Source organism: Diachasma alloeum, unplaced genomic scaffold (genome assembly GCF_001412515.2).
Source record: "Diachasma alloeum isolate Michigan unplaced genomic scaffold, Dall2.0 Dall_scaffold_00315, whole genome shotgun sequence".
NCBI classification, from domain to species: Eukaryota; Metazoa; Arthropoda; class Insecta; order Hymenoptera; family Braconidae; genus Diachasma; species Diachasma alloeum.
The window spans coordinates 235177-255325 of NW_021680454.1; the positions used below are offsets into that span (position 1 = coordinate 235177).

The following is a 20149-nucleotide window of genomic DNA, read 5'->3' on the forward strand; positions in this document are numbered from 1 at the left end:
GAGGCTCTTGAAGACGGTCCATTTTACCCCACTCTTTCCTACTCACCGTTCGTCACTGAAACGTCTTCTCAGTACTCATGCATAGGTTGACGCTCCCACTTACGCAGCTGTTCCCAAGAAATGAGGCAAGTGTCGTCTTCACTCACGCAATATTTCATTCTCGTCTCATAACCAATTCCATCCTCCTCTGGACTCATTCGCACCTAGACGCGCGAAATAAAGCGCCTAAATTTCTCGACACCGATAATTATCGAGTGGACACATCGAGGCGAAAAAATAAATAACACATTTCGCAGAACAGAATGTACAAAAAAGATCTTTTATTTAATGAAAATCAACAGTTTGAGTTAAGAAAAATAACAAACAAGGGATGACATAAGGTCATTAACGACAGCTTCACCAGGCCCTGAAAACAGAAGTGAAATTTAATCTGTTGGGTAATGGGACGATTGAGTAAAGAGTGAGATGTACGAAGAAATTTTACAGAAAAACCGAGCGCATTGGCGAGAAAATTCTGTTGGATTTCTATTACACTTTTTATTTAAAAAAAACGTGCAGTAGAGCGGCGAATTTTTCAAGAGAATTTTCTATAGAATTTGCTGGGTTTTTCAACGAAATTTTTTCGTCCGGAAAAATCAGCGGTACCCATAAGTGGACGATGGTTCTGGTGGCCCCCAGGGCTGGTGATCGTAGTCGATAGGTGGAGACTTGAAGACCGGTTTTTCGATGATTCTCTCGACGTACACTGGCTTCTCCACGTACTCCACGTACCGCACTGGTGGTGGAGGTGGTGACAAATAGACGTGGTGAACTTCCGGGGAGTGGTGGTAACCGAGTTTGTAACTGAAGATATCAAAATAAATGATTGACAACGGAAGAAGAAGTTAAAAGAGAGAAGAATAAAAAATGAGTACAAGAACAAAAAATGTTTCAAGAAAAAAAAAATTTTTTTTCTTCCACCAAACATTTTATCTGAAGGGATAGTGTGAAAAAATCTCGAAGGAAAAAGAATCACGATAAAAAATTTACCCTTTGGCAACACCGAGCCCCAGCCCCAGCAATCCAGCCCCGAGTATCTTCTTCTTGAGGAGTAGAGTCCGTTTACTCCTCGTGTGAACATCCCCGGCATCATTCAACTGTGAAACTCCACCGCCAAAAGACCCCTCCAACCCCCTCTCCTCCGGGGTCTGTGCCAACGCTCCGATGAAGCACATGCAAGCTATCGCAGCAATTGTCCAGCCATTCATCTGGTAATTTAATGGTTTTCCAAAATTAACGAAGGTATTTGGAAATTTTACGTTATTACACAGTCGTTCATTCAGGACGAATATTATAATACAAGCGGGTTGCCCTTGTGAATCGGATTATTTGAAATTAGATCATATTTTATGGGAATGCAATCTGTGGTGCTCAGATGGACAAGAAATGTCTCCAGAGAATAATCAATAATTTTTTAGTCAAAAATAATGTTAAAATCTGGGGATTTAAACAGGGATGGCCATCAATCTTGCGATTCTTCAATATTCAAAAAAATTACGATTTGCGTAACCTGATTAAGGATTATATATACTAATCCTTAATCAACTAAATATACGAAATTTGAAAATAGCAAAATAATTGATAATCTAAATTTCCAATCGATGATGAATTAAATATTTAATAATATGGAACTATAAATTTTCTATTAAGAAAAAACTAAATTTGTTATAGGGAATTTTCGGTTATTAATTATTTATTAATAAACAATTCGGAATTAGAATAGATGATATTAAATTGACGATTACTTCAATTATTAAAATTTAAGAGTGATATTAACGAATTGACTACTTAATAATTTAACGGTAATTATAATTTATGAATATGGCTATTCCTGGATTTAACTATTTTTATTATTTATTCTTCATCTGCGTTGATGGGAACCAAGCGAGAAGAAATGTCAGGAATTGAAGCTGTCACTTCAAACATTGGACAGACGACACAGCGCGCATTATTCAGAGAAGAAACCGGCACTTGCTCTGCTCTTGAATGAGAGGGCGACATATCAAATCGAAGAAATAGAATAGAATAGACTTGATCTGATAAAAATCCGAAAACCCCGGGATTATCCATCGATGAATCCGGAGAAAGCTGGCACTCGACAGAGTAAGGAAATCGATTTAACCAGAGTGAGTACAAGTTTCCATTTTCTTGTGCACACATCTGGGTAAAAGTGGATGAACTAGCCGCGAAGACGAGTTTCCTTTCGGGAAGTTGATTCTCATAGGTTTCGGGTAACCGGATATACATAGTTCCGGGCTTCCGGCGTGTCGTAATGTTGCCGAGAAAAACAAGGGAGAATGGGAAAACTAACGAGGTTTGATAAACCGATGACAGCCCTGTTCCCTTCTGACTCTGCGATGATTGGAAAATATTGACAATATTGACGAGCGATAAGAGAAATTGTGACGTTAGACCGGAGAGTAGACCTTGAGAATAAGTTTCACTGTTTATCTCGTGAGTAGATCATTTTTATTCAGAAAATGCAGCAGAGAGAAATGATTTATTCAAATTGAATGAACTTTATTTGAGTCAAATCAATGGGTTTATCTAAATAGACATTTTATTCAAGCTCAAACTCCATTTCTATTTGCGTTTTTATTCATATCAAATGAATGGATCGAACGTATTGTTGGAATGAATAGAAAAATTAAAAATGAAGGGTTTATTGCATTCTTATTCAAATTGAATAAATTGTCTTCTCAATGCAAATAAATGTTCAATAATTCTTCATTTGTTAAAAGAAAAAAAAATTGAACGAAAAAATTTGGAAAAAAAATTGTTTTCACTGGAAGTGAAATGTGAAATTGCCGGCAATTTCGCATCCCTAGTTTCATCGCGTTGAGCAGTCTTACCTTGATAATCACAATCTGATTCCAGTCAATCGGTAAATAACACCCTGCACTTGCACTTGTCACTGACTGCTTCTGGTCTATCGAGTTTACCGGGCGTTCGATTTTATATACCCTGATTTTCTAGGCACCGTATCCCTACCCACAACAGCTTTTACCTCGACAAAATTTCGTCGGATTTCAACGGGGCCGCGATAATCCCCACAGAAAACGTGGATTATATTGCGACAATCCGATACATTTCGATTATGATTCCGCGTTGCCCTCGAACACGTGCTTGTGGCGCACAATGAGGTGATACAAGAGGCAGTGAATTCATTCATTGATTATGTCAGTGATGATTTTCTCTATTATTTCGTGAAAAATTTCACTCTGAAATGCCGTATCAGATCGGGGGGGAAAGTGCTGGAATTTACCCCTGAATTTTAGTTGAAATTACACAAAAATTGTGATTTTCGCCCAAATATTATCATTTTTTAATTAATTTTCTCTGGTAAAAATTGAATCAATCGATTTATTCATTTATTAATTATTTATTCATTGAAAAAAATTAATAAGTAGATGGATACAATACTGTGAATACTATAAACACAATAATTAGAGTGGAAATTTCAATAGTTTGAGTAAATTTTTCTCAATGAAATGACTTTCATTAGAACTTTCGCATTTTTCTATAAGAACTTTAATAGAAATACAATCAATCTATTTATTTACTAATTTTTTCATTCAATTATTTATTTGTTTGAAAAAATGAATAAATAAATTGTGAAATTGAGAAGAAATTGTGCATTTTTTAAAATTTCTTTTTATGAATGCAAAAATTCTAGTGGAAATTTCAACATCTTGAGTACAATTTTCCAAAAAAATTGTAGTTTTTTCATTTATGCATTTTTTTTTACTGGAATTCTGGTAAAAATCCCTGAAAGAAGTGATGCGTTTTGATGCGGAATATCATCCGCAATAAATGAGGAAGAAAAAAATGTACATTCCAAGTTCGTTGAAGTCAGCTTGTCTGTTGCGACAGTCACGTAGATTATTTGTGTGCACGCACTCTCCATATTGAGCGGATTTTAATAATTCCTGGGCATCCAAGTTTCCCCTGTGTTGAACACTGTCTTTCTATTGTGATTCTGTTCACGATTCCGAACAATGTCTACGAGACGGCACGTTAACATGACGGAACTTTTGAAGAAAACGAGTTCATTGATTACCAGGATGACCCAACGGGACACAGGAAAGTGAAAATAGTCTCTGGATTTTTGTCGTGCGTCATTTTTTCAAGTGTTGACGATGAACATTACAATTTGCAATGATTTCTTTATTAAAACATTCGTGAAAAAATTTGGTGGAGAAATCTACCACTTTCCATTGAAAAATTCTATTTTTATGCGCCAATTCTATCAAAAATTTTTCAACGTCTCGAGTTTTCGAATAAATATTTGTTTATAGAAAAATGTTTACAGATGTTGCACGCAAAATTTTCGCACTCAATTTAATCGAAAATCTCAATGTCCCACAGTGTGATAATTTTTATAAAACAGTTCCCACGGTTAAATAATTCCTGAAAAATTATTTAATCACACGATGAAGTAACTTCCCAAAAATAACTTAATCATCAGTCACCGTAATAATTCCGTGTGAATTATTTACCAAAGAATACTAATCCCCAGTGATTTCCTCAAATTCTCTTCACTTACACTCAAACATTATTTTTCTCTCAAAAACGCCCACCGAGAAATCTATTAATCCGAAAATGCGTGTTTTCATAGACATGAGACCATCTGATAAATAATGTCACAATGAAGAGTAAATCAAACATGTTAATTTATTACATCAGGTGCTTGACATTCATTCCACTCGATAATTCAAATAACCGCTAGCGCTCTGCAGTCCAGCCGAGGAATCTCGGGAGCCGGGGATTGAAGGCCCCGACTATTGACTTAAATCTACTTTGGTTCCTAGCTCTCGTCACCACCTGAAAAAAATAACATGCATTCAGAGAAAACGTATTTACGATTTTTTTAATGGATTTTCAAGGAGAGAAATTTGCGTCTCATGAACGCACCCATTGTTCCATCCGGATGAGTAATAGGTGGGACGATTGTATCCGTAGCCAGAACCGTAACCGCTGTGGTAGCTGCTGTAGGCCCCGTGGTGTCCACCGCCGTATCCTCCCTGGTATCCACTGTATCCTCCGGGGTAGCCTCCACCGTACCCTCCGTACCCTCCGTGCCCTCCGTAGCCTCCGTACCCTCCGCGATAGCCTCCACCGTATCCACCATATCCTCCATACCCGCTGTATCAATACAACACGAAGAAACCAGAGTAATAAATAAAATTGCTGGAGGAAAATTGAAATTTCAATTCAGTAGCGAAGCGGTAAAACGGTTTAAGTCGAGTTTTTTCGGAATATTTCCGAATCTAACGGAGATAGCGACATTTTGGTAATTACATTTTTTGCAGCTCTCAATTAGCTCTGCGAAAAAGGTTGTAACAAAAATTTTGCTATCTCCCTTAGATTTCGAGATATCTATTGAAAACTGGCCTATAGTCAAAATTAACTTGAACCGGTTTACCATTTCGCTACTGAATTGCATTTCACACGCGAAAATTCCGCAGCTTCTCTGTGCGTTTTTTCCGATAGAAATGTCCAATGGAAAATATTCTAAAATCGATTTTTCTATAAAAATTTCTGGACTCAAATTTTCCAAGTTTTTTGTTTTTTTTTTTTTTAATGAAGAGAGAGGAAAAATGGCCGAAAATTTCAATTTACATCAACTCTCGTTGAATAAAATAAATGAAGTAAATTAATTATCAAACGAATGTTCATCAAATCTAACTGAAGACTTCGTTAGAACTAGATCAATTGTTGAAACGACGAAGAGACGGAATTTATCAATATGTAATGCTCCTTATTTCGGTAAAATCAATAGTTCGACCCGAATAGAGACGCGAAATCAATTTTCCCACTGAAAAAGTGAAGAGGGCAACACTCACGCTTTGGCTTTGTAAAGGGCAACTCCTACTCCCGCCCCAACTAATCCAGCCCCACCAACGAGGAGAGCTTTCTTAGCGAGGAGAGCTTTCTTAGCGAGGAGAGCACCCCCTCCGAGGAGGACGGCCTTCTTGAGGAGTAATCCACGTTTAGTCCTGGTGAGAACCTCCGTGGAGGGCTCGGCCTCGAGGTCCAGGGGCTCTGCCTGGGCGTACGCCACCACCAGGACACTGCAGAGCAATACTGCGAGGCTCAAGAGCTGCATTTTTACCTGGGGAGTAACTATTCAGTGAGAATTTCAAGTGGTGATTCAATTTTTGAGAAAATTTAATTGAAAAACATTTCATTCAATTATGACACTCTGTGTAATTTCTGTTGGAATTCCATAAGGATTCTAGCGCATGAATTTGAATTAAAGTATTTTTTCCTTGATTTTTTAATAAAAAATAAAAAATACAGCGAAACAAATGGGAAATTTATATTCGATAGAAATAAACTGAAGAGAATAACTCATGTAGAAAAATCAAAATCTATTAATGATTTTTTCAAATAACTATCCAAGAATCACAACGCAGAGGTAATCATAATTTGAATAGAATTCTAATAGAATAGAAATTCAAAAAAAATCGGAGAAAACACTATAAAATTGTTTCACACGTGTTATCTCACCACTGTTACAACACTGTTTTTCAATAGAAAATATTCTACACAAAAATCCGTAAAATTCGATTTTTCTTCACAACCAATTTCATTCAAATATTTTCTATCGAATTTCCTCGACTCAAATTTTTCTAGTTCGCTTCTTCAAATTTTTTAACGAAAAAAGAGGAAATCAAAAGTGGAAAAACGTTGGAAAATTCATGTCGAGGAATTCCCATAGAAAATGCTCAATAAAAAAATAAAAAAAACGCGCAGTGAATGCGGAGTTCTGCAATAGAATCGGCCGAGGAAATTTTTCGTTTCGGAACTGTTAAAAAAAATCCACTAGCCTCCCCTGTATCCTCTTATCTATTAACACTGAACGCAGTGACGGATTACGCAATTTTCACGTTGAATGTAATATTCTCGGACGAGCGAGACGAATACGAACCTCAATGGATGTGCTGAGAAATGACGAATATTGAAATCTGTGGATGACTTTTATAGGATAAGCCTGTACCTGGCTCCCCACCGCGTGAGTAAATTGTGGAAGGGCGGTTTCGGGAGGAGACGCACAAGGCCACCTCTTGGCAAGGTCATCCTGTTGCCGGAGACCGCCGCTGTCTCCCTGTGAATTCCATATTCTCACTCGCAGTGGTCCATTCAGATTTTTTTTTCGCACCGCACATGACTCGGCATTTTACATCCAACCGACCTTGAACTCGGGGGAATCTTTCATGGGGAAACCCTGTGCTATGGTATTTTTACACGAGAGACACCTCCCATTCTCACATTTTTACTAGCCTCCGGATTTGTGGACTTCTGGGTAGTTGTGGTTGTTTCCGAGTGGGAATTCTCCGGGAGCAGGAAAACAAAATGCTAATGACAGCTGCCCATCGGTGGTTATTTTTTATTTGTGCTTGTTGGGGGGAAAAAATCGGATTTATTTGAACGAAAAATTTGACGTCAATTAGGAGGGGAATTAGGAGGAGCCTTTGCGGATACGAGGATTGAGGTAATTCCAGTGACATCGACAGTTTTGTAGTGATAATATTGATTTGGTTTTTCAATCGTCGATTTTTGTTGATTAGATTGAGTAAGGGAATTAGGGAAAATTCATTTTTGATTGACAATATGGATTTTTTCAATTATTTCGAGCTTAATGAATCGGAATTATTCAAACTCGATTTTTCTTTTTGAAGGATATAAATTATATTGGGAGAAATATTTTCTATTCAACATTTCCTATAGGAAAATTTTCTACAAGAATTCCTCGACATGAGTTTCCATTTTTTTTCCACTCAATTTTTTTTCTTTTCATTTAAAAAAATTAAAAAAACGTGGAAAATTTAACCCGAGAAATGTCTATAGGAAATATTTCTAATAGAATTAATAGAGTTCTATAGCGAAAAAAGTTCAAATGATTGCGTAATCCATTTCGGCGAATGGTCGTGACCAAACACGCGTCTGATAGGAGATGGAGTCGAGACTGGCCAGCGATCAGCGACCGAAGAACAAATCCAAGGCGAAAAAACCGGGCGGCACGAGTGAAGAGCGCAAAGCATTGCTGAAGCTTGAGGCTCTCACACGAGAGCGTAAAATGGGCACTCGAAATAACGAACAACTACGGCGTTCCTGGATGAAAATAATGGCCGAAGTTAAGATTCCCACTATGGAAGAAGACATCGAGGTGAGCCGGAACATATTTGAACGTACCCTTGACATTAAGGATTACAGGTGCGTGATTTTTTTTAGTATTACATTTAAAAATGGAAATTTCACGATAAAAGACAGGATTTTTACCAATTTTGGCGATTGACTCTGTGACAAATGGCTCCACGAGAATCACTTAGCAAAAATTATTGAGATGATTTTTTCCTTCAAGAATATACTTCGAAAAAATTTTTAAGACGCCTCGAGAGCAAAAAAAATGACTGAAATCCGGGGAAAATTTTGCGCCAGGAATTCTCAGCCAAGAGGGGATGGAAAAAATTGGAGGATAACTTGAAAAATTTGTTCACTTTTTAGGAACTGGATAAAACGAGTTGAGGATGGTTCGAAGAGAATAAATAATTTTAAGAGATGTTCAAAAATACGAGCTGGTTGGCAGGCCTGGGCGCCATCTTGCTTGGATCCCCTCCCTCTGCTGGACGGGCCCTCAAAGATGGCGGCGCGCCCACTTCGTATTTTTAAACATTTCTCAAAATTATTTATCCTCTTCGTATCACCCTCAACTCGCTTCATCCGGTTTCTAAAAAATGAACAAATTTTTTAAGCCATCGTTCAAATTTATCTACCCCCTTTTGGCTGGGAATTCATGATGCCAAGTTTTTCTCGCATTTCCGTTTTTTTTTTATTCCCGAGGTCTGTTGAGGGGATTTTTTACACGAAGAAAATAATCTATAGAATAATTTGTCAACATTTTCTACTTCTTTGCATTTTCATTTTTTGCCTCGGCGGGTCTTTCCTTCGTTATTTTCTGGAATTATTCAAGTGAAGTTATGAATATCGAATTCCCAGAGCCCATTGCCTCGTGGAAGGTCTAGACGACTCTGAAATTCAATACAAAAGAAATATCGGAGGGCACGTGGGCATAATAAAACGGCTAGAAGACATATACAACGACAGATCAACCTCAGGATATGATAACTACAAACGCCAGCTCGATGGAATGATCCAAGAGAGCGAGACGGATGTCAAGAGGATCATATCCCTGAACGACGAGAGCGAGGGCTTGTTGCAGTCGATAATGAAAAGGGAGGAGAAAATAACCGAAGAGCTTCTGGAGAGCCTTCAAAGCGAGACTGCCTGTACCCCTACATTCCCAAATTCTCCTAGAATTTCATCTCTCTATACAACTTTTTCTATAGCAATTGCTCGACAAGAATTCCCTAATTTTTTCGGTTTTACTTTTCTTGTCTTCATTTAAAAAAATTAGACAAAAAATACGGGAAATTTAGGCCGAGGAATTTCTATAGAAAATATCTCAGAATAAATTAAATAGAATATTCCCTTTTGCACACGTCCAATTAAAAAATGGGCAGATGAGCTGCGGAATTTTTCAATAGCATCGGCCAGCAAACTCTTCCATTATTCTAGATAAACTCGACAATTTACGCGAGGACGGAAGCCACTCGATTAAGATGGCGCTCATCGATATAGAGAACAGGATAAAATTTTACTGGAATTCTGTGAACTCCATAATAACGAATTATTCCAATGGTAAGTTCGAGGATGACGTGTCCCTTCGCATAAACAAATTGCGTAATTTCTGGGTTATTTTTGAGACACGCATGAACGACGAGTGTCTTACGAGGCTCTCAAGGCGAAAGACACCAAGGACCGGGGAATAATAGCGGATCAGTTGGCGGACACTGCGGAGTTGTACGACGCAATTCGAAAATACCAGGAGAAGATAAAGAAACTGGAAGGGAGCAGCGAAGACACTGCATTCAATATTAATATCGAGAGGAAATTGTCGCGAGAGGCTTACTCATCAATGAAGGAGCGCTTTCTCAACGGTGCGACCATGAGTCCCAACTGTCCATCTACATCCAGAGAAACAGCACATTTGAATTGAATAAAACTCTCCATTCAAATTTTTCTATTCATTTCGAGAGCCCTCGGGAGTGGAGAAGGCACTGAAATGCGGGGAAAACTTTGCGCCGCGAATTCTCCGCCGAAAGGGGATAGAAAAATCTGAACGATGGCTTAAAAAAATTGTTCACTTTGAAGGAACAGGATGGAGCGAGTTGAGGGCGATCGGAGGAAGACAAGTAATTTTACGAAACGTTTAAAAATGCGAGGTGGAGGCATCGCCGTCTTTAAAGAGGAAGAGGTATCGAAGCAAGACGGCGTCCGCGCATGTCAATCACCTCGTATTTTTGAAAGTTCCTGGAACTCATTTATCCTCCTAAGATCTCCTATAACTCGTTTCATCCGGTTCCTAGAAAATGAAGGAATTTTTCAAGCCGTCCTTTTATCCCCCGATGTTTAGTATTTCTTCCGGTGTATTCGTTACTTCGTGAACCGAATTACATAAGGCCTGAACTCTCAGAAATGTCAGAATCAATGAATAAAGATAAACCCCCATTGTTTGAACATTCCAGAACAAACGATTGACAAAACCCAAGTGACACACATGACGAGGGAGTACAATCTAACGTTGAAGAGTCTACGGAGATTAGTGAAGAAAGCACAGAGTGTTCTCGCCTGCATGCGTATGTGTAGAAAGTTTGAGGCCCAGGTGGATAAACTACTTCCTGCTCGGTGGGATTCAGTGAGAAATACTTCGTGGAACTATCGATAACGTGATTTCATAATTCGTGGATTTCCATGGAATGTGATGATTTTTCAAGGTAACCGCGGGCCACGCGCGTTTCGACTATTTTTGGCGTCGAGTGGGAGAGGCTCAAGTCGAGACAAGAGGTCTGAGAGATGAGAGGACGGCACTCAAGTGGGAGAATGAGTGCTTAAAGAAACTTGTCAACTCTAGGATTCAAGGGAGGGGTCTGGGCATTCGGACACCGATGCATTCAGTTTTTAGGGAGGAGAAGAAAGGGGAAGAGGTTTTTTTTCAAGTGGACTTGATCGACTTGAAAAAGTAAATGAATAGATAACTTTATTATTTATTTATTTAAAAAATATATATACGAAAAATTTAATTGAAATTCAATTCCCCGACATTTCTTCCTCAAAAACTGATGCTAATACTAATTTTTTCCTCTTCGATTTTTCTTCCAATTTCCGCAATTAATTTATTTAGAAAGAAAAAAAAGATTATTCAATAACAATTTTCTGTGCGTAGGTATAACATTACCAATAAACAAATTAGAATGCCAAATAATGATAATGATAATAATAATAAAATAATAATATTAATAAATAAATAATCATTTTCATTGTAGAAGTATTGTATAAAAGGAAAACAATTACCAACACATTAGAAAATTTGTAATCATTTGTTTTTTATTCAAATTCTGTACAAATGGGACAGTCATAATTTCATCACTTATATCATGGAGTGTATATTTAAAATATGAGAAAAAATGTGAGAACGAAGTGATTTTCAATGTAATTTCCATTGACGTATCATCTATCTGGTTTTTTATGTACACCTCCACTAGTATTATGAAGCCTTTGGAAAGGATGAATAATAATTAGCGCGACACTTTCTGGCTGTGTGCGATCTGTGAGAGGAGTTTGCTGCCAGCGAGGAATGTCACGACTCCCAGACCCAGGAGATAACGAAGGGTCACGAACATGTTCAGCTTCAGCCAGAAGATGCCGAACAGGACGAAAATACCTGGAACATTTCCGAGACGTTGATTCGTTAGACAAATTCTTTTTCTTAATAATAGTCGGTCTTGTTTTTTTTAATTCTTTTTTGCGTCAATTCTATTAAAATTGAAAATTTTTAATACACAAAATAGAGAATAAAAATTAAAATTTTTCAATAGAATTTTCTCTCATGATAATATTCTAATTAATTCTTAAACGTTTTGTCAACAAAAATTTGTTAAATGTTGTGAAAATCGGGCTGCAGTTGTGCCAATGAAAATCAAGTCACAACTGTGAAAAATTCACAGAAATTAATGTTCGCTCGATTGAAAACAAATCAATCTGTATATATAAAAATTGTCTGTCAAGCATCGAGCATTTAATCCATGAAAATATCCTCCTGAATCTGACTAGCATTCCATACACCGCTCAGGGCATTAAATCGATAACATCAGGTAATAGAACGCCTTAGGAATGACTTTGGGAACATCAAAGTTACGCAAACGACAGGAAAGCTATTCATGAGAAAGTTATGGGCCACGTGGGAATCTCCACGTCACGCCTCTTTACGAATTTGTTTTTCAATTCTAGGTGGTCACTCATTTTAAGCATTCACAGCTTAACTATTTCATAATTGACAAAGGGAGAGAGGTGAGGCACTGGGACAACTCTGATGAGAATACTAATGCCTATTTAAAATGTAATTTGGTGAGAATTTGAGATTTTCAATGGAATATTCATGGAATTGTATTGGAAACATAATTCTATTTTAATTCACGGGAAAAAAACTGATTATTCATGCCCCAGACTTCATATAAAAAAAATCCAAACAGAATAAGTTATTTTAAGAAATCAACATCTTGACTCTTTTTCCATAAAAAAAGATCTATCGAAAAACGTAAAGCTACAGACTTTTCAATAGAATTTCTCAGAGAATGTCAAATTTTTCAATCAATTTTTTTCAAACGTGTCGCCTAGGAAAGTGTTACCATCTCCTAAATAATGCAGTATGAATATTCAACAGCTCTCGCCATTTTGTTACTATTTCAACGTCGACATTTCATCCTCCCTAAATGCCATCAATCAATCATCAAAGAAAACTACTCACTGCCTAATCCGAGATGAAACACAACAGCACTCAGTGAGAATGGAAATTTGGAGATGTTGACACCGAGTTTGGCCCAGAGGCCGAACAGAATGAGAACAGGCACCAGGCAAAGCCCAGTGAAGAGATTGGACACGAACACTGGAGGTCTTTTCTCGGGTTCTCGGAACATGTGCTGCAATTCAAAAAGAAATAGATAAATCAGTTGAAACACTTCGAGTAGATGAGGTACGTGTAGGCTCAGACCAGAAGGCTTTTCGAATTGACAAATCGAAAATCCAAATTTATTCAGTGAAAAATAAGAGCCTTTTATTTTCCAGTGTTTTGGAGGTGACAAGAATACGATGAACTAGTGTCACTAACGAGCACTGGAATAAAAAAAAAAAAATGACGACACTTCGGCAACAGCCAATTTCTACAGAAACTTTCCCAATGGAAAAAATTGTGTAGGAAAATTAAATTCTGTAGTATAATTAATTTTTTCAATTCTTCGAATTCTCAACGCTTTCCTATAACATTTTTTCATATAATACCCCTGATGATTCTTACCTTGATCTCTGGCTTGGGAGAATAACTAATTGACTGATACTTGTGCCCCTGAGATTTATCGACCAATGCTGCCTCCGTCCCTGTGCGTTCCGGAAACTTGAGACCCACAACAGCTAAATTCCACTGGAAGGGATTCCCTATGATGGCATCCCCAACGATCAATTCAATATTGTAGTCACCACTTTGGTGTCCGAATGTCTGGGCCGCAGTACCAACAGGCATGTCGAATTTGTAGACATTCGTGGCGTCTGGCTCTGCCACAAATATCACCTCGCGAAGTTGCTTCTCATCGCCTGTTGATTTCACTGCTGAGAGCCGGACGAATGCCTGGTGCACACGCACTGGCTTCTCATTGGCAGTATCACGAAGCAAAAATCTCATTACGAGTTTTTGTTGGGAATCAGCCTCGATCTTGTGGCCCAATTTGTTGGGGTGCGCAATTCTGGAGGGAAAACATTATTGTGAGATGGAATTTTCACTTTTCATTAGTGTCATGATTATGATTCTTCACTGCCCGTTTTTTAATAGAAAATTTTCTAGAAGAGAAAACACTAGAATTTATGGAACTTTTAATGCAATTTCTCAATTGCATTCAAATTATTTTTTTAGCACTTCAGATGCAAAAATTCATGAAGTCGAATACAATTTTTATGTGTTTGAAAGGAGTTAAATTGTTTCTTGATGCAAAATTCCAAATCAAACGCAATTTTTTGCTCAATAAAATATTAAATATTATGCAACCGTAGAACTTTCGATTTTTCTTCTTTCTTATGAATCTAAAAAATTATTTGCATAATTTCTAGACACTCACTTAACTAGTTTGGGCTGTGTCGTCTGGTCGGCGTCGCCCGTTCCAATTTCCAGATAATCGACCTTCACATCTGATAGTACCTTGACAGTCACTGTGTTGCCGACATTTCCGGCTGACACTTGAATTTTGTAGAAGCCACGCTGGGGTTTGAAACGCGCGGAATCCATTGTGAATAAAGTTCTGCGAGTGAAAAAAATCCAACATCAATTTTCATATTCACACAGGTTTGAGTATATTTTTTGTTGCTGTCTGTTGAACCCAGTAGTTAACATTGCGGTACAATGCTGATAAAATCATTGGGTTCAACGCATTATTTACCCCAAGCGTATAACTGGCTTCAAACTAATTAGATAAAGTCAGCAAATAATTGGGGCAGAAGTTATTTTGTATGTTTCTTTCATTAAATCATTGAAAACCTACGTAGAATATTTATTGAGTACAGGCTGTGTACGTCATGTAAAACAGAAATATTTAGTTTTTTTTTGTAAGAAATCCAAAGATTTTTGCTATAAATTTTCTACAGATAAAAATTGCAAGAGAATAATTCATCAGAGGAATCAAAATCTATTAAGTCAATAGAATTATTGAATTATTTTGATAATTTAATTAATTAATCACATTAATGAAATTATCAAATCACATTATTTCATGGATATATGAATGAAGTTGCCCCCAAGAGGGTCTATAATCCAGATAAATTCCACTCACTTGTCGTCAGGTGAGGGCTGGAAATTCTCCTTGCTCATGACCACAACATCATCCCCGAGCCTAGTAGCTGAGGTGGCAATAACAGTTGGGACCATCACCAGTGGATTTCCCATTATGTCACAGACCTTGACCCTCACGAGTGGCTGTTGTTCTGACACTATATTGCCCCCCTCTGCCAGAGTAATGCAGACAGGCTTATTGAATTCGTTATTAGCTAGAATTCTCAACGCTGCCAGGAGCTTCACGACACCCTTGGGGGACTGGACGGAACGTCTCGAGAGCAGGTAATTAGTGATTTTCACGATCTGAGGGCCACTCACTGGGGGAGGCGTCTTCTGGGATGCTGACAGCCCGGCTATTCCAGTCACGACGAGACCTGCGAACAATCAGTCTCATGAAAATACCTTTCGCTTTCATTTTTTATCGCTTCAATTGTTGGTTATTAATATCAGAATCATTAGTTATCTCCAAGGTTCTTGCAGAAGAACGAAAGTTTGAAATAAACATCATGTATGAATTCACGAGTGACTTGTGGATTACGGATTTAACGACAATTGAAATGCGGATTTTGGTGGTAATGAACTTACTTGTGACTGAAAGACCCCCTTCGAACTGCAAGTACTTTCCATCTACCTCGTCAGCTTGAACGACAACATCTTCGATTTTCCCTAGTGCGAAACTGCCAGCTTTTCCCAGCATCGAAGCAATGTGGAATACGTAGCCAAAGCTGAGAAAAATGGATTGATTGGTTTATGCTTCTAATTGCTGTTGCAATTACGGCAGTTTCAAATGAATAAATGATGTCAAAAATGAAGAGAATTTTTCTAATGAATTGGAATTGTTATGAGGTGAGTTTTTCATACGTGACTTACTTGGAAATACTCTCGTCTTTCTTCAGAGTAGTCTTCAGGTTGTTCACTAGTTTAGTGATGGTTGCTTCTGACAATTTCTGAGAGAGACTGACGTACGCAGAAATTGCGTGATAAAGATCGGGAATTGTTGAAGCTTCATCCTCTATGACTGCAGTCAACGCCTGAACATCATGAAATTAAATAATATTAAATAATATTAATTTTTAATCATTTCTTACACAGTTCACTAATAAATCAAGTAATTGATTTTTTGTATCAAGTATTGAAAATATTTCATAGAGTGCAATAAAAATTGAATTGAATTGACTAAATTAATAGAATAAATTAGATTTTCTTAGTAATAATCAGCTGATTCCCACCATATTTATAAAAATACAATAATTAATTGTTTAATTAGCAAAAAAAAGGAAGAAAATGAGAGAAGTCGATTTATTTATGTATTAAAAAATCAAAAATATGAGAAATGAAGACACGTTATCATTACCTGAGTTAACGTGGCAGTAGGTAATGGTGAACATGACCCGAGGGCCTGCCACGCCGACACGATGTGATAAATATTCTCTGGACTAGTGTCCAAGTCATTACCGCAGCTTTTGATGAGATAGTTGCAGACATCCTGAAAGAAATAAGCCTCATCTTAAAATACCACCAGTTCAAAGTGTTATCCACCGAGAATTAATGAATTATTTTGTCAGAAAGACTAATCATGAAATCATTGTAATCAACATGGTATAATTTTCATCACGTTTGCTCTGGTGGGAGGTTCATTAGAGCATTGAAATGGACTCACTGAGGGCCTTGGGATCGCCTCGTTGAGGAGCTTGTACCCAAGCACAGCGTGATACACTGATGCTACATCCGTGAGTTTGAAACCTGGCTCGACGACTCCTCTCAGCCTAGCCCTATCGGTCTCGCTCAAATATGAATTCGTTGTGGTGGGAGCGTCTGGGGCACCGAGACTGCTCTTCAGGAGGAGCAATGCAACAATTGCCCATTGGACTGGAAGGATCAAATATGATTTTTCATTCTTTCTTTCAGGGAGTCATTTTTCATTCCAGGGACAATGAATACGAAACATTAAAATTGATTTTTCATAATGAAAAAAAGGTAGTGAAATTGAAGGTCAAAATGAAATTGAAAAGAACTGAATTAAATTAAATTGAATGATTTACGAGGACGAGAAGTTTTTTGCAAAATCCTCACGGTGAGGATTAAATTAATGTATTATTTGATGGCGTGAGGATGGAATAAATTCTTAGCTAGTTATTTATTCATTATTGAATCGTCGAGCATTCGCAGGTGTATCGAAATATACTAAAAAATTATATCGATGTAGTGATTGATTTCTATTAGAATCTATTCATTTTTGCCAATTCTAATTTCATTGCAAGATTTTAATTCTATTCATTTCTCCGGTAAAAAATATTTCACATTATTTTGTTGAAATGCTTTTTATGGAAATTTAAGGTCCTGAAACCCCTAAGCTAGTAAAATTTTATCAATAAGCTTCTAAAAACTCCTAAAAAAGTGCACAATCCAAAATTTCGACCGCGTGGGCTCCAACCCCACGCTATTTATAAAACCATGTCAAAATGCCACTGAATTATTACGAATTCTCGCAAATCAATCACTACCAATTACAATAAAACTATAGTTTTAATTTTTTTCAGGAATTCTACTTACATCTGTACATCGTGATAAATTAAACAAACGGTCAGCCGGCGGCCACGTCGGCTTTCCAGACAAGATGGCTCTTTCCCCATTGCGCGTGTCAATGAAAATGGTCAAATCGTGAGAGGAAGTTAGCTGGCAGCTCTGTGCTGCCAACGGCCTCACGAACAAACCGATTAATGACTGACTTTCCCTTCCGGCGCCTCCTCGCGCTCATGGAAACTCGGCGCGCACTTCCAGACGTACGAAAAAATTCTTGCGAATCGATAGAACTTTCTATTTGAATTCTATTTATTTTTTCATTAAAAATGTTCAATGGAAAATTTTCTATAGGAAAAATGAATTGAATTCAATTTTTGTATTCATTTTCTATTGAGATATTTTCCATAGAAATTCCGTGGCTCAATTTTTTTTTAAATTTTCTTAATGAAAATGGGAAAAAATTAAGTTGAGAAAATATTAATTTCTCCGTGAATGTCCGGGGAATTCGGGGGAAAATATAAATTCCATGTTTTGATCAAGGATATCCTTCTTTTATTATGAAACATGACAACTCGACACAGTTATGCCAGTTCCCTCGATTACACACTTATAACTATAGATGTGCTTAATTTGTACATAAAGACCATTTTCACATTTTTCATTCTTATACTAATCAACTTACTTGATATATTATTTTCATTACAAAAAGAGAGATTTCTAAAAGTAGCGTGGGATGAGCAAAGTTAATGGTCAGCGGAGAGCAGATGAAAATTTAATACATTTATTGAAAGAAAGATCATCGCCTCGTCGAATTCTTCTTACAATAGAGGAATATATTTCTCAATTATGAAATCGCGGATGAAAAATTGTACAGAAAAACTTGACGATTTTCCCTAAAAAAATATTTTTTGCGATCATTTTATTGAGAATTTTTCGCAGAAAAAACTCAAGAGATTTTTTTAATAGGAATTTTTCTATTCTCTTGATGTTTTTCTATAGAAAATTCTTTCCACAATATTTTTTTGTTTGCAATGACAAAGCCCAAAGAAAAAAATTAATTCCAAAAATTGTTATAGAACTCTAATAGAATTCTTATAAGTTTCAATAGAAAAGAAGTCAACGGATTTTCATTCTTCTCGTCAAGTTTCTTTAAAATGAATGGAATTTCTTAGAGAACCCGCTGAATTTTTCCACCAAAATTTTTCATCCGCAAATTATGTAAAAAATCCAATCCTTAAATTTTCTCTGCTCCCCCCATTCCCATTATGAAATGAAAACTCCTACAACGAAGCATCAGAGCCGTCGCCAAATGTCAATATTTGTGCGAAATAACTAGAACTAATCATCTCTTCCCCGTTTGACAGGCATCACAAAGAAATGAACTCTCCCTTAAACCCTCCCCACATCCGCATACTCCCTACAAACATATTTGCATTGCCCTCAGCAATGACATTCGCAATTCAACGGTCATACGGAAGATCCCCAAAGGAAGATATTTGTACAGCTCATAATGTTCCTCCCACGATTTTTGTTCCATTCATCCTGGAAGTACGATAGGAATTGCACTGTCCTACGTCCTTATTGTTATCAGCAGTAAATAAAAAGTAATAATGAAATCACGCACGAAAAAATTTCATAGAAAAACGCATCGAATTCGAGAAAAAATTCTATTGAATTTCTATTGAGAATTCTATTAGCTTTAGTGCGGGTTTTTGTAATCGAAAATTCAACAGAAATTATTTTATAGAAAAAAATGAATGGAATTGCGTCTTTCGATAGGAATTTCTGGACCTGAATTTTCCAAGTTTTTTCCCATCTACTTGTCTTCTTCCTTCACTGAAGAAAAATCAAACAAAAATACTTGAGGAATTTCTACACAAAATATCTCAATAGAATAAGTTGCATAAATTTCCACATAAACTGCGGAATTTTTCCGCATCTAAGAGATGTTAAATAAAAATTCACAGAATTTTCCAGCGAATTTCCAGCTTTTCTCTACGAAAGTTTTTCGTACGTGCGGACAGCCGCCATCGGGATGCTCTCATAGTATCGAATTATTCAAAATTTTTTACATTTTCTCCTTTTTCTTAAAAAAATCATTAAGAAAATAACCAAAATGGAGGATGACGCCTCAGATTAAATCGAAACAAACTCAAATATAAATACGTTCCCAGTATATACACAGCCAGTTTTTATTCAAAGTATCTCCTACAGTACTTTCAATTTTTTTATTCATCGCTCATCCTCAGGACAATTTGTTCACGTTAAAACATGCGAAATATTTTACAAAGGGAACTCGTCGCATTTTCGTATTGTTCTTCTTCTTAGGCTATGTACAGGCGAAAAAGCTTGCTTTCCCCGAGCGCAACAGGATGACAAAGTATTGTATCATTTGTGTTGCCTGTCACTTTGGTATTTACAGAGGGGAAGAACGTTGGTGTGAAGATGAATTAGGGCACTGAGTCTTGATATTTCATTGATGTACCGGTGGAAATGTCTAATGAATCATGACTGGGGCTGGGAAATTCATTTGAGGATCCATTCCAATTGAACTAAGCCAATCACATTCATTTTCCCGGCCATTTATTCTTTTGAAATTAAATAATTTGTTTTTCAGCAAATTTACCGTTTTTTAAAATGAATATTTGA

The 20149-nt window shown here is 37.0% G+C and overlaps 4 protein-coding genes across 4 annotated transcripts; 1 reads left to right on the forward strand and 3 right to left on the reverse strand.

Annotated features, from left to right (window-relative positions):
* Nucleotides 1-318: 318 nt before the first annotated feature.
* On the reverse strand, nucleotides 319-2944 carry LOC107040012. The gene is made up of 4 exons (XM_015259900.1): nucleotides 2892-2944; nucleotides 1030-1247; nucleotides 646-843; nucleotides 319-406 (listed from the first exon to the last, which is right to left on the reverse strand). The coding sequence occupies exons 2-4, from the start codon at nucleotides 1245-1247 to the stop codon at nucleotides 397-399; spliced, it is 426 nt and encodes a 141-aa protein (XP_015115386.1). The 5' UTR covers nucleotides 2892-2944; the 3' UTR covers nucleotides 319-396.
* Nucleotides 2945-4694: 1750 nt separating this feature from the next.
* LOC107039999 (keratin-associated protein 21-1) lies at nucleotides 4695-7085 on the reverse strand. Its single transcript, XM_015259887.1, has 4 exons — nucleotides 6974-7085; nucleotides 5886-6154; nucleotides 4954-5184; nucleotides 4695-4863 (listed from the first exon to the last, which is right to left on the reverse strand). The coding sequence occupies exons 2-4, from the start codon at nucleotides 6146-6148 to the stop codon at nucleotides 4857-4859; spliced, it is 501 nt and encodes a 166-aa protein (XP_015115373.1). The 5' UTR covers nucleotides 6149-6154; nucleotides 6974-7085; the 3' UTR covers nucleotides 4695-4856.
* A 914-nt stretch (nucleotides 7086-7999) lies between these two features.
* Nucleotides 8000-11905, forward strand: LOC107039978 (dynein regulatory complex subunit 2). The gene is made up of 6 exons (XM_015259863.2): nucleotides 8000-8259; nucleotides 9043-9332; nucleotides 9622-9744; nucleotides 9810-10043; nucleotides 10632-10801; nucleotides 10881-11905. Exons 1-6 carry the CDS (start codon nucleotides 8000-8002, stop codon nucleotides 11127-11129), a joined length of 1326 nt encoding a protein of 441 aa, XP_015115349.1. The 3' UTR covers nucleotides 11130-11905.
* Nucleotides 11470-17616, reverse strand: LOC107040082 (dolichyl-diphosphooligosaccharide--protein glycosyltransferase subunit 2). Its single transcript, XM_015260017.1, has 10 exons — nucleotides 17531-17616; nucleotides 16638-16846; nucleotides 16332-16463; nucleotides 15848-16008; nucleotides 15563-15702; nucleotides 14976-15351; nucleotides 14268-14447; nucleotides 13457-13898; nucleotides 12911-13082; nucleotides 11470-11827 (listed from the first exon to the last, which is right to left on the reverse strand). The coding sequence occupies exons 1-10, from the start codon at nucleotides 17538-17540 to the stop codon at nucleotides 11682-11684; spliced, it is 1968 nt and encodes a 655-aa protein (XP_015115503.1). The 5' UTR covers nucleotides 17541-17616; the 3' UTR covers nucleotides 11470-11681.
* Between the last annotated feature and the right edge of the window lie 2533 nt (nucleotides 17617-20149).